The sequence below is a fragment of the Sycon ciliatum genome, chromosome 5 (assembly GCF_964019385.1).
Source record: "Sycon ciliatum chromosome 5, ocSycCili1.1, whole genome shotgun sequence".
NCBI classification, from domain to species: Eukaryota; Metazoa; Porifera; class Calcarea; order Leucosolenida; family Sycettidae; genus Sycon; species Sycon ciliatum.
Window position 1 is genome coordinate 22,388,732 of NC_088647.1, and position 13,934 is coordinate 22,402,665.

General features: G+C 48.5%; 1 protein-coding gene across 1 annotated transcript; it reads right to left on the reverse strand.

The window, feature by feature from the left end:
- Positions 1-2,659: 2,659 nt before the first annotated feature.
- Positions 2,660-6,163, reverse strand: LOC135816910 (uncharacterized). Its single transcript, XM_065330012.1, has one exon. The coding sequence runs from the start codon at positions 6,161-6,163 to the stop codon at positions 2,660-2,662; it is 3,504 nt and encodes a 1,167-aa protein (XP_065186084.1).
- Positions 6,164-13,934: the final 7,771 nt, after the last annotated feature.

Here is a 13,934-nt window from a genome sequence, read left to right on the forward strand (position 1 = left end):
CCAGGCCACGCCACACAAGGCCAACCGAAACACGGGAGCCGAAGCTCCAACAAAATAATAACATGCGCACAGCCGCACCAAATAAATCTACAACAAAAACAATGGAGAACAACAGAACGAATAGAAGAGCAACAGACCGACAACAACCAAACTGAAACAACACAGCAACGAACTGAACAGAGAGAGAACAACACAGCGAGCAAGACAACAAGACGAACAACAAGGACGACACACAGTCGGTGACGCCAGACTCGTCCACTGTCCTCTGGCGAGCCACGGCCACACGCTCCGTCGCGGTTCCTGCCGTCTCAGGCTCCAGTCCACAGTGACTGTTCTAGTCCATCACCTTCTCTGCCTCCTCTCCGCGTCGTCTTCCGCTCCCACCAGCTCTTCACCTCCTCCGCTCCCACGCTCTGTTTACTTCAAAGTAACAGTTACTTCGTTGTTGACGACGACGACGAACAGACTCATCACAAACTTACTCATCCTCTGCGTCCCGGGTTTCGGCACCACGTTGTTACGGAATCTCAGCCATTCCGTTCCCCGGGACGCAGGACACAAAGGACAAGACCGGTTTGTATTACATTATTTATATTGACAAGACGGAAATGGAGACAACACTCAAAGGGACGAACAAGAAGACTGACAAAAGGACTCTCGACTACAAAATCGCGCATGCTCATATCGCACATGCACGCGACTAGACGAGACAGTTTGGGGAATGCCATCACACAGGAAAACAACACATCATAATCATTTCACAACACCGGCTACTCCGAACCCTTTACCACGCGGACCACCAGCACTGATCAGTTGCATTGTACACAATTGTGTAGCTTACATACTGGAATTGTGGTACAACCATGTAGTTATGCTCCTACCTCCGAAAGGATGCCAAATTATGCTCCAAATTTTCAACCTCCAAATTATGCCAATAATTATGCCGGCATAATCCGCCGGTGCTTAACGACAATGGAGTAACAAAAAGCACCGCGGCAGAGAGAGAAAAGAGAAGATATAATATTTGACGAAAACAATCACGGTGTAGATTTCACATGAGTTCCAATACACCACATCAGCAAAGCTCTTTCTTAGAAAAATAAAATAATAAAAAATAAAATAAGATAAAGAGTCGGCGTGGAGAAAGCAATTTTATTAGTGCAATTAGGAGTATAATCGATGCAGACATGGCCAGACAACAACGAGTTCATGGAATTTTTAAGGATTTTTATGTTATTCAAAATCGATTTTCGTGTTCCGCTCATCAGTGAATAGTATCGGAACTGAGGGTACTGTGTACAACAATAGAACATTTTATAACAGCATAATTAATTAAAAGTGTGAACAACAAAGGAAGTGCTACAACATTACATAATATGTGTCAAACATAGTGCTAACGTATATAACTGAGTGCAGCCACAAAGCAAGAGGTGATACAGTGCAACATGACACAACATTTACATCTGATAACCAGCTACGAGAACAACTTTAGCGCGACTACATGCTTCTTTTGTTTACAAAGAACAGGATTATGCACACGAATACATACAGCGACTGATGATGATGATGGTGGTGATGAGGACGATGATGATGAAGATGAGACGGAGGACGAGGATAAGGCGGAGGAGGTCGAAGGAAAGGAGCGGGATGAGACGGAAGAGAGCGACGTGAGCAAAAAGTCAGCTGTATTTTGTCACTTGTTATCACGTCCAGATTGTCTTGGTGTGTACGATGATTCTCACTTTTCTGTTTTGTGCCGTGCAAGTTATGTTAAGCAGTTGAAGGTTCTGGAAGCTGTATGTATTCGTGTGCATAATCCTGTTCTTTGTAAACAAAAGAAGCATGTAGTCGCGCTAAAGTTGTTCTCGTAGCTGGTTATCAGATGTAAATGTTGTGTCATGTTGCACTGTGTCGTCGTTGTCATCGCATCGACAAGAGTTTTTTTTGTCTTTTATAAGGTTTTATTATTGCTATTGATGTAGCTCTGAGCTACTGATTAGAGCAGGAAAAAACTGGTCTCTACTCTAAGAAGAGACATGAAGAAGACTAGCGAAAAGCTGCTTGTAGAGCAACAAAATATAAAGTCGGCAAGTTCTTGCTGGGAACGGCGCTACATTCGGATCACTGGATCCATACTAGGCTCAAGCGATTCCTCAGGGGTCAGCGCGAAGGCAGAAATAGGCATGCGGGTACAGCCAGAAATGGACATGTGTACACATAGGAGAGCAAGGGAAGCGCAACGCGAGCTGTAGCAGCCAGAAACGGGTACATGCGCAGAAAGGGGAGCACACCGCGACATGCACGGCAGCCAGAAACGGATACATGCGCAGAAAGAGAGCACACTGCGACATGCATGGCAGCCAGAAATGGATACATGCGCAGAAAGGGGAGCACACCGCGACATGCACGGCAGCCAGAAACGAGTACATGCATACAACAGAGAGCAAGTAGAGCACACTGCTAGCTGCAGGACAGCCAGACATGGCTGGGTGCATACAAAAGGGAATCGCTTGGTGCCAAAAAGGGGGGCACATAAATGATCACGACTGATGTTCGTGACACTCCCCACCAAGAAGAAAGGAGAGAAAATGAGCGAAAGAATAATTTGAGAAAAATCAGTACAGGAAAGAGGAAAGGAGAGATATGCTTACTGGTAGCGCTAGACGGCATCATCTTCAATGAGACTCTTCAGCGCAATTCTCTGCTTGGCTGCGGCAGCGCGCTGTGGACGAGATGTAGTAGAGTCTGTGACGGTATCAGGTTCTGAGGCGACATCTGCTGTAACACCAGCTGGTGGTGTCTCTGTCGCGCTCAGTTCCAGCGGATAGAGTAAGCTGAGTGGACGCTTCAGCGTGCGGCGATCAGCAGTGGTGACAGACGCCGACCGGATCTTGTCGTCTGCACTGACATGTACTTCACACACCTTGCCCAATCTCCAAGATGCTCGGGGAAGCTGGTCCTTTATCAACACAACTTCTCCAATTGCAGGTGTACGATGGAGGACAGAACGGCCTTGGCTGTGATGGGTGGTGTGCGTTGAGCGTAGACTCAGCAGGTAGTCATTGCACCACATGCGCCAAAACTCATGTAGGCGGTTCTGACCTTTCTTCCAACCGGCGAGTAACTCTTCGGCAGTGGTTGGAGTCGGGCGGAAGTCAGGGTCGTCACTTGTCTCCGGGAGATCAAAGAGGCCAGTGCTCTGGCTGATGGAGAGGAAGTGACCAGGTGTCAGTACAGTACGGACATCTTCGTCGATGTAAACAAGTGGACGGGAATTCACAACTGCTTCTATCTCAGTGAGCAGCGTGCTGAGGTGTTGAAGACTGACTAGGGATCTGCCTAGTGCCTTCTTCATAGCTTTCTTCACTGTGCCCACAAGCCTCTCGTAGAATCCACCCATCCATGGTGCTGATTCCACTATAAATTGCCATTGGATATCATGACGGGCGAAGTGGGACCTGACGTCCTCATGGTGTAGAATATCGCGGAATGCGACTTCTAAAGCTGTGGCCGCTGCCTTGAATTGGGGCGCATTGTCCGACACTATGAGTGCTGGGGTTCCACGTCGTGCAACAAATCTGCGGAAGGCTAGCAGAAATTCACTTGTGGTCATGTTGCTCACTGTTTCCAAATGCACTGCTCTGGTGGACATGCAGGAAAACAAACAGACCCAGACCTTTGTAGCAACTGGCTGGCCACGGACATATACTGGGCCAAAGAAATCAATTCCAGTGTGGCTGAAGGCTCTGGATGGCTTCACACGCGATGATGGCAAGGGGGCCATATCCGGTTTGGCGAATGGGGGACCACTGTGATGCCGGCAAACCTGGCAAAGTCGCAGAGTGGATTTGACTGCCGCTCGTCCCTTCGGTACCCAGTACTTCAGTCTTAGGCTGGCGAGCGTGTGGTTCACACCGAAGTGAAACACTTTCTTGTGGCAGTCAGTGATGACGAGGCTGGCTACAGCTCTGGGTAGTAGGATCGGGAACTTGGCGTCATTGCACAGGTCTGCATTCTCCAGTCGTCCACGACACCGGATGATACCGTCTTCATCACTGAACAGGCCTAGCTTGCCGATCAGCTGATGAGGCTTGTTGGATGCCAAGCAGTCGACAACGTCTGGGTAGTGTCGCTGCTGCCAATGGCGTATCCAAAGCAGTTGTGCTTGTTCCGTTTCCCTGCTGCTGAGGGGGAGAGGCCCAGCCGCGGCCCCTCCCGGTAGCTTCGACTTGAGTCTGGACACAAAACGGGCACACAAACCAGAGACACGTACTAAGGTGTAGAACGAACTAAACCGTGTTACATCAATATCAAATGGGGGTGTTTCATCACATCTTTTTTTTTGCTTGTGATGTGCATCGGGTTTTTTATTGTGTGGTTGCTGAGACTCTGGCACCTTTGAATCCGGAGGACCCTCCCCAAGGGCGATGGTGGCGTGCACGATTGGGCCATTTGATGGTAGATCAGCTAGAGGCTGCGTGAGGAGGGGCGGTCCGTGCCACCAGAGGATGTTGTCCAGTAGGAATGAGGTTGATGCTCCTCGTGACGGTAGATCCGCTGGGTTGTGAGCTGAGCGAACATGACGGCACTGGAGATCGTTGACGGCTCGTATTGCGGTTACACGGTTGAGGACAAAGACTGGCAACTTGTCATTTGATTGTAGCCAGTGGAGAACGGTGGTCGAATCAGACCACAACACTGTGGAGCAGAAGGCCAAAGGAAGCTCCTTGCGTAAGTAGAGGATGACTCGGGCACCAAGTAGAGCTGCCATCAGCTCGAGGCGGGGGATGGAGCACGGCTTTACTGGCGCAACACGAGACTTGCTGTAGATGAGGTGAGATGCCCGCTCGTGGGCATTGTCGGTAACAAGATAGGCAGCTACGCCATAGGCTGCTTCAGACGCATCGCAGAAGACATGGAGCGCATGCGAGACATTGGGTGATGCGTTGCTGACGTACCGAGGGAAGGCTACAGTATGCGCTTCTTCTAAATCAATCGCAATACTCTGCCATCGATCCAAGATTTCAAGTGGAAGAGGGTCATCCCAGCCTACATCTAACTTCCACACGTCCTGGAGAAGTATCTTGGCGCGCACCAGAACAGGAGAAAGCAATCCAAGTGGATCGAAGAACTTGGCCACGGTTTGCAGTAGGTGACGTTTGGTTGCTATGACGGCATGAGTGGCAGCGACCTTTGTACAGAAGAGACTATCTTGACAGGTATCCCAAAGCATACCAAGGCACTTTTGTGTACCGGTTGAAGCGCAATCGAGTTCGGGAACGTGGTGAAGGAACTCTGGACTGTTGCTGGACCATTCTCGGGCATTCATCGATGCGGCTGAGAATAACTTCTTCGTTGCAGTGTACTTATGAAGGGCCTCATCAGGAGAGGTTGCGCCGATAAACAAGTTGTCTACATAGATATTCCGAAGAAGTTCTTGCGCGTCTGGGACGTCGGCAATAGAGAGATGATGGCGAACAGTAGCTGCTAGAAGGAAGGGGCTACTGATCACCCCGAATGGCACACGACAGAAGCGGTAGACTACAAGATTCTCTGGTGAGGGTGGTTGATCAAGGTCCTTGACCCACAGAAAACGAGTGACGTCTCTGTCCGCTTTGCATAGGCTGAGTTGAAGGAAAGCTTTTTCTATGTCACTGGAAATGGCAATAGGCGAAAGGCGGAAACGCAGGAGGACTCCAGCGAGATCAGGGACGAGGTTCGGGCCAGCAGCTAGGCAGTCGTTCAGGCTGGGGTGGGAGCGTGAGAGCTTGGCGGAAGCATCGTAGACTATTCGGAGCTTTGTAGTCGTGTGTGAAGGCTTCTCTACGCAGTGGTGGGGAAGATAATGCACAGAATTCGAAGTGGGCCCAGGCGGTACTATCTCAATAATGCCTTTGGTCAACTGATCTTGCAACACACTGTTGTACTGTTGAAGAAGAGTACGCTTTGACGTGACACGTTTCAAAAGGGAGGTCAGTCGGCCCAGTGCTAATCCGTAGTTGGATGGAAGTTCGTCGTGCAGGTCCCGCCACGGCCACTCGACAACATAGCGAGAGTCTTCGAAAGAGAGTGTGTGGAGGAATCGCTGAAGAACGATGTCTTCGTGGTCTGCGTTGTCTGGGACAGGGAACTCTTCCGCTGCCCAAAACCGCTGCAAGTCCATAGAGGGATCTCCATCGCTGTGACTGTGGACTGCAAGACATGATTGACCCTCCGACGTGGCCGGTGTAGGTACCGTACCTGTACAAATGAAGCCGAGGGAAGACTGCAGGAGGACAAGTCCCCCTGGAAGTTCCAAGCGGTCTGGACCCACAATATGGTAGTAGTGATCGAGGCCCACCAGTATGTCGATGGGCAATGAGCCTGAAGAAGACGCTAGCGGTTCGGCAAGGGGCAATGATTGCAAGACTGGATACCGCTTTGCCAATTCTACCCTCTGAATCGGTGCAGTGATTTCTGGTAACACACATGCTTTGAGGAGGTGCATAGAGCCATCATTGCACTGCACCCTAACTTCCACCTGGTCATATTCTGTTGTGTGTCGCTTGCTATTGCCAAAGGTTGCTAAAGAAATATACTGCTTACCGACTGTAGGCAGGTTGAGACGTGTTGCTAAGTGTGAAGTGACATACGTTCGATTTGCACCAGTGTCGAACAAGATTCTCGCATTGACAATGTCACCATCGTGTGTGGAGCATGATGCTACAGCCGTTTGCATTACGACATGGCTACCACTGTTCGCTGTTAGTGTGTTGGCGTGAGGTGTGAAAACCTCCGCATGAGCGCTTAGGCTGGTTTGGGATGAGGCTGTGAATTTAGTCGGGCACAAACTGCGGTGATGGCCAGACGTTTTGCAATGATAGCAAGTGATTGTGCTAGTGCATTCACGTGTACTGTGCCGTGTACTGAAACATTTGAGGCAACGACCTTTAGCTGCCTTCTGTCTGTCATTGATCGTGGTAACTTTGGTGCATTCGTCTGTATAATGTGCGGCCTTGCAAAATGCACAAGTAGGCTTTCGCCGAGACATTGCTTGTGCTGGTAATGAATGCCCAGAAGATGGAGATGGGGAAGGGGATGCGGCATGAGAGGCCTTGAAGCTGCTCGTATCGTTGGGCTTCTTTGGAGGGCAAAGGCGATCTGCCGCTTCGTGTGCCGCAATGTACACTCCTAGAGCGTCTCTTAAATCCTGGCAGGTCCACGGCGTTGGGCCCTTTTTTAGCTCAAGGGTTACAAGTGTGGCACGTGGAAGTTTGCTTGTCATGATGGAGATAATTACGCCTGAGTCAGTTTTCTCGCCGAGAGCATCAAGGCTACGCAAGTGAATTTCTAACTGGTCATACAACTTGCGTAACGAGGTTGTGGTGTTCGACGCGGAAGGTAAGTCGAGCATTGACGTGTAATGCGAATCCACCAGTACTTGTTTGGTGCCGAATCGGGCACGAAGGATATCCAACGCAATGGTGTAGTTTGCGTTCGACAAAGGGAGGCCGGAGATGGCGTCATGGGCCAACCCAGTAACGTGGTCCTTGAGGTAGGTGAGTTTTTGTATCTCTGACAGCCCCGTGTTACTGTCAATTGAGGACATGAACATGTCATGGAATTCGCTCCATTTCAAAAAATCTCCAGAAAATTTGGAAATTTCAAATTTTGGTAATTTGACAGATGTTGATGTTGGAGTAGTACAAGGCTGAGATTGAGAATGTAGCGTGTTGAGGAGAGCGGTCTGTTGTTGTAGGAGCTGTGACTGTGTTTGAGTCATGGATTTATGTTGTTGTTGTGTGGTAGATAGCAGTTTTGTTGCGGTAGCGTGTAGTGATGCTGAGGCTAAGACATGCTGATCGTGCGAGTCTGGGTCGCTAGCGCCAGCTGGGTTTCCGATCGCGCTAGGCGATGACGTGTGTAACGTGCGTTTGATGGCAGTAATTGTGGAGCGTACAGATGATGAGCAATTTACACAATCGTCTAACTCAGTTTCAACATCTTCTTTAGAGATACCCAGATTCTCAGGAACCAAAATCTCAGCTAAACTACCACAAAAATCGTCATATGCTAATAAGGAAGATTCTAAAACAGAGCACAAGAAACTTAGCTTTTGCAAGGTGTCCGGATCGGGAGAGGCAGGTTCGATGGTCTGGAGCAGGGCAGAGGCTTCCTTGATGTCTCTCTGAATGGCCACTTGCTGCACATGCACCTGCCTACGTCTGAGGAACAAAGTCCCGACGGGCGTCTTATCCTTCTTCGCTGGCATCTACTTAGTAGGGTTTTGGCACCAGTTTGTCGTCGTTGTCATCGCATCGACAAGAGTTTTTTTTGTCTTTTATAAGGTTTTATTATTGCTATTGATGTAGCTCTGAGCTACTGATTAGAGCAGGAAAAAACTGGTCTCTACTCTAAGAAGAGACATGAAGAAGACTAGCGAAAAGCTGCTTGTAGAGCAACAAAATATAAAGTCGGCAAGTTCTTGCTGGGAACGGCGCTACATTCGGATCACTGGATCCATACTAGGCTCAAGCGATTCCTCAGGGGTCAGCGCGAAGGCAGAAATAGGCATGCGGGTACAGCCAGAAATGGACATGTGTACACATAGGAGAGCAAGGGAAGCGCAACGCGAGCTGTAGCAGCCAGAAACGGGTACATGCGCAGAAAGGGGAGCACACCGCGACATGCACGGCAGCCAGAAACGGATACATGCGCAGAAAGAGAGCACACTGCGACATGCATGGCAGCCAGAAATGGATACATGCGCAGAAAGGGGAGCACACCGCGACATGCACGGCAGCCAGAAACGAGTACATGCATACAACAGAGAGCAAGTAGAGCACACTGCTAGCTGCAGGACAGCCAGACATGGCTGGGTGCATACAAAAGGGAATCGCTTGGTGCCAAAAAGGGGGGCACATAAATGATCACGACTGATGTTCGTGACACACTGTATCACCTCTTGCTTTGTGGCTGCACTCAGTTATATACGTTAGCACTATGTTTGACACCTATTATGACTGTAATGTTGTAGCACTTCCTTTGTTGTTCACACTTTTAATTAATTATGCTGTTATAAAATGTTCTATTGTTGTACACAGTACCCTCAGTTCCGATACTATTCACTGATGAGCGGAACACGAAAATCGATTTTGAATAACATAAAAATCCTTAAAAATTCCATGAACTCGTTGTTGTCTGGCCATGTCTGCATCGATTATACTCCTAATTGCACTAATAAAATAAGATAAATGAAATGAAATCATTGATCATCACAGTCGGTCATGTGTGTCCACACCAAAATCACAGCCGGTCATGTATGTTCACACCACCGCAGAACAAATGTTACTCCACTTCTGCCGGTCAACTGCACAACTTCTTAGGGTTTCGAGGTGCCGGCTCGTCTTCAATGCGACGGCGTTTTTTTGTTGCACTTATGGAGCCTCAAAGTTGGAAAACTGTGCCTTTTTCGTATTTGCAAGTGGCCACACATTGCTGCTGCTGTGGTGTTGCCGTTGCTGTTGTTGTTGGTCTGTTGTTGTTGTCGCTGTCGCTGTTGTTGTTGTCGTTGCTGTTGTTGTTGGTCATTTTGTAAGAGCTTGGACAGTTCACTTGTCCAGGCAATAAAGCAGTCTCTCTCTTTTTTTTTTCTCTCTCTCTCTCTCTCTATCTATCTATCTATCTATTTTCGCTCCTGCTCTTGTAGCAGTTGAGCACTCTTGCGTGGGGTAGTGCCTTTGCTGTTTGCGTAATGCAGAGCTCACTGACTTGTCAGTTTGAGCACTCTGGCAAGGTACGTTCGGACCTGATTGGAAATTTTTATTTCCATTGCTATCAGGTTCGGCCTCATTTCCTCTGTGCTGCGCTGACGAGTCCACAAAGGACGAAACAGTTCTGTCCGCAGATTGAGTATTTCGCTCCTGCTCTTGTAGCAGTTGAGCACTCTTGCGTGGGGTAGTGCCTTTGCTGTTTGCGTAATGCAGAGCTCACTGACTTGTCAGTTTGAGCACTCTGGCAAGGTACGTTCGGACCTGATTGGAAATTTTTATTTCCATTGCTATCAGGTTCGGCCTCATTTCCTCTGTGCTGTGCTGACGAGTCCACAAAGGACGAAACAGTTCTGTCCGCAGATTGAGTATTTCGCTCCTGCTCTTGTAGCAGTTGAGCACTCTTGCGTGGGGTAGTGCCTTTGCTGTTTGCGTAATGCAGAGCTCACTGACTTGTCAGTTTGAGCACTCTGGCAAGGTACGTTCGGACCTGATTGGAAATTTTTATTTCCATTGCTATCAGGTTCGGCCTCATTTCCTCTGTGCTGCGCTGACGAGTCCACAAAGGACGAAACAGTTCTGTCCGCAGATTGAGTATTTCGCTCCTGCTCTTGTAGCAGTTGAGCACTCTTGCGTGGGGTAGTGCCTTTGCTGTTTGCGTAATGCAGAGCTCACTGACTTGTCAGTTTGAGCACTCTGGCAAGGTACGTTCGGACCTGATTGGAAATTTTTATTTCCATTGCTATCAGGTTCGGCCTCATTTCCTCTGTGCTGCGCTGACGAGTCCACAAAGGACGAAACAGTTCTGTCCGCAGATTGAGTATCTATCTATCTATATATCTATCTATCTCTATCTCGAATCTGTCTCTCCTCTCTCATCATGCATGCGTCACACTCTCATGGATTTTTTTATTTTATAAGATTGCATGCTTCACACTAGGTGTTGGCGGATAATGCTCAGTAATATGAGGTATAATGCTCTCGGTAATGCTCCACAAAAGGCCATATAATGCTCCAAATAATGCTGATAATGCTCAGCCGAATGGAATATAAACACCTGAACCTTGCGGTATTGGGCTAAGAAAAACGCTACAATATTGCACCCATGCTATGATAAACACATAATACAATATCAGGTAAACATGTACGCTAGGTACAAACACATGTAGTCATATTGTTGTTGTTGTTGTTGTTGTTGTTTATTTTACTTCGCAGATTCTAACGGGCAAGTTGCCCAATAACAAGAAAGCGAAGGCAAAGAAAATAATACTAATAAAAGAAATAACCGGGGGCAGCAGAAAATGAATAATAGCTTTAAGAACTCAGATGGTGAGCCAAGGAACAAATTTCCATGTTACAAATAATCGCTTTTAAAAGTAAAAAGAAAAGAGCGGGTGGTACAGCAGACTTCCTATTCTGAATTCCCTGAACGAAGCAGAGACATTAGCTGGGTACATGTCACTATTACACAGTAGCAAGAGAGCTACCTCGGTCGGCATCAGTGGACGTGGACTACGAGTGGATGCGACATACGAGTGGATGCGACAGCAACAGTGACTGGAATAATGGGTGATACGTTTCATGGAGCGAGCGTATGTGGGATGACTGACATCTTGAACACACTGCGTTGGGGGATGGTGCGGATGTCGCTGGGTAGTGCGTTCCACAGCTTGGGAGCGGCAACAGAGAACCTAGCCTGACCAGCGCGGCTTGCGGCGGGTGGTATGTGCGCTCCGATGTCCTTCTGCAAGCGGGTACGCCGATCTGGTGACCTTGAAATCAGTCCACAGAGCCGGTTCCCCGCAATGCCGTGGATGCATCGCCAGGTGAGCAATAGCGCCTTTTGCTTGTGCAACTCTGAGATTCGGTAGAGTTCCACCCGTTGGAGCAGAGGTTGAGCAGAGTCGTATGGCCGAGCGCCAAAAACTGCGCGAACCGCTTTGTTCTCCAGCGTCTGGAGATCCGTTGCTTGCTGGGCAGTTAGACAGAACAAGAAACAACTTGATGCGTAGGTCAGATCCGGCATCACCACGGACTTCAAGTAGGTGACTCGGGCCGCCAGGCTCAAGCATCTCCGAGTCCGCCAGAGGGCACCTACTTTGCGGGACACCTTTGCTGTAATGGCTTTCAGGTGTTGCTGAAAGTTCAGCCCCTCGTCAATGATGACGCCAAGGTACTTCGCGCTGGTGACTGTCGGCAGAGCTTGGCTGCGACAGAGGACTGTGACCCGGGGTCCATATTGAGGCGGCACAAAGAGGATACGCCAAGAAGGACTCCTTGACCAGCTTTTGCCTCTGAGTTTCCCTCTCCAAACGGGACTTTCCTTGTTTGTGTCTCGCGGTAGCAATATGGGACATGATTATACTCTTCTTCCCTGACAATGTTGTATGGCATGCCAGGCACACTAACTTGCCACAGTTGCTTTTGAGCGGCTCATCTGGGAACTCCCGGTCCCGCACCCGTGTTTCGGCACTGATGGCCACTTCAGTGCTCAGTCCATGAGCTAGCTACTCGCGTCCTTTTGGAAACATTTTCAGACTTGGTATAAATAGCAGTTTTCTGAAAAGACCGCTTCCTCGCTATCGCGGCAGGATCTGCAGTTTCCAACTCGACGACGTCACTATCATCAGAGGACTCCGCCAAAAGCTCATCTGGAGAAAGCCCAGCTTCCTCCCAATCCCAGGGACGGCATCGCGGCGAGTCAGCCATCAGCGTTGGCTGCTAGTTAGCTGGTCTTACACAATGGTCAATGTCCGGTGAAAGTCCAGCGTTATTCTTCGACAAAGACATGGACTCTTGCTTCGATGAAGAATGTTTTTTGTACATAGTCATTGTGGACGGTAACCGAGTGGAGTAAGGTCTGGAATGTGTGCGTGTGCGCACCTCCACCGTTAACGCGTTCCATGCTAGCTCAAATAAATTGTTTTCGTTGGTTCGGCGTGCGCGTTGTTACCATGGTTACCTGATCTTCAAAAGTAACTAGTTGCTGGCCGAAGATAGACTTCCGGGACCGGAAGTTTCTGCGAGAGTTTCCACTAGGCCCCGGTGTAATCATGGTAATATGCCCGAAACTTTGCCGAAATGCTTTTGGGAAATTCTCGTAAACCTTGCCGAAAATGCTCCCTAACCATGCCGAAAATGCTCGGAAAATGCTCACTTTTTGTAATCCTTAGCACACGCTGTCAAAACCAGGGAGTCAGAAAATACTCAATAAGAGACTTGCTCGAGTCTGCCATGGTAAACAATTCATGAACTACTAACAAGAAGCTAACCCACGGAATGCGGAAGTTACGTTCTTGTTTGGGAAGTTTTTCTTCTCTCAATTATTTTGATACACAACGGCCAAGTGCTCCGTTTTCCCCAAAATGCTGCATCACGAGCCCAAAGTGCTGGGTTCGCGGATTGTACCGAAAATGCTAAAAAAAATGCCGGCATATTACACGGGGGCCTAGTTTCCACACTTCGCTGGACCACAGCTAGCTAGCACTATACTACTGCATGCAGCGGGCCTGTCACTAGTCACTAGTCAGTAGTGCTGCGTGCCACGATCTGTTTGGTAGATCTACCATGCATGATGGCCCTTGTTCAAACTCTGGAAATACACCAGCGTCTGCTTCTAAAAATCCTGTTTCGCAAAAATCAAACATTCTCCTCCCAACGTCTCTACAGTTTAGCTTCAGTATTTCCCCTCTTAGAGCGACACCAGCAACATCTTTGCATCCTTGTACACATGATCTTATTAGACCTGGCTCCAAAACACTTTGCTAAGTATAACTGGTTTGTGTCCACCAGATCAACACGTCATTCCTTCTCATTACCCCGTGCCAATACCTCCCTGTTTCTGAAATCTCCTATCTTCTCTGCGTACACTCTCCGGTCTTCCCTGCCAACTAGCCTTAAAGCATGCACAGACATTAAGGAGTTCAAGCTTCAGCTTCTTCGTCCTAAATAATCTCACCATTTTCGTCATGCCTCCCCTTGCAGCACTCTCTTTGTTTCTCTCCTTATTATTCAGTTCGCCGTGGTTGGCTACCACCCGACTTCTCATATAATTATATTGGCAGTCTTCTGACGAGCCAGGAGATGTTGAATTAATAATAATAATAATAATGATGTGTACGGATCTCTATCGCTTGTAGTAATACATCGCATAATCGAACTGATGTTGCCAATCAAAGACCAACG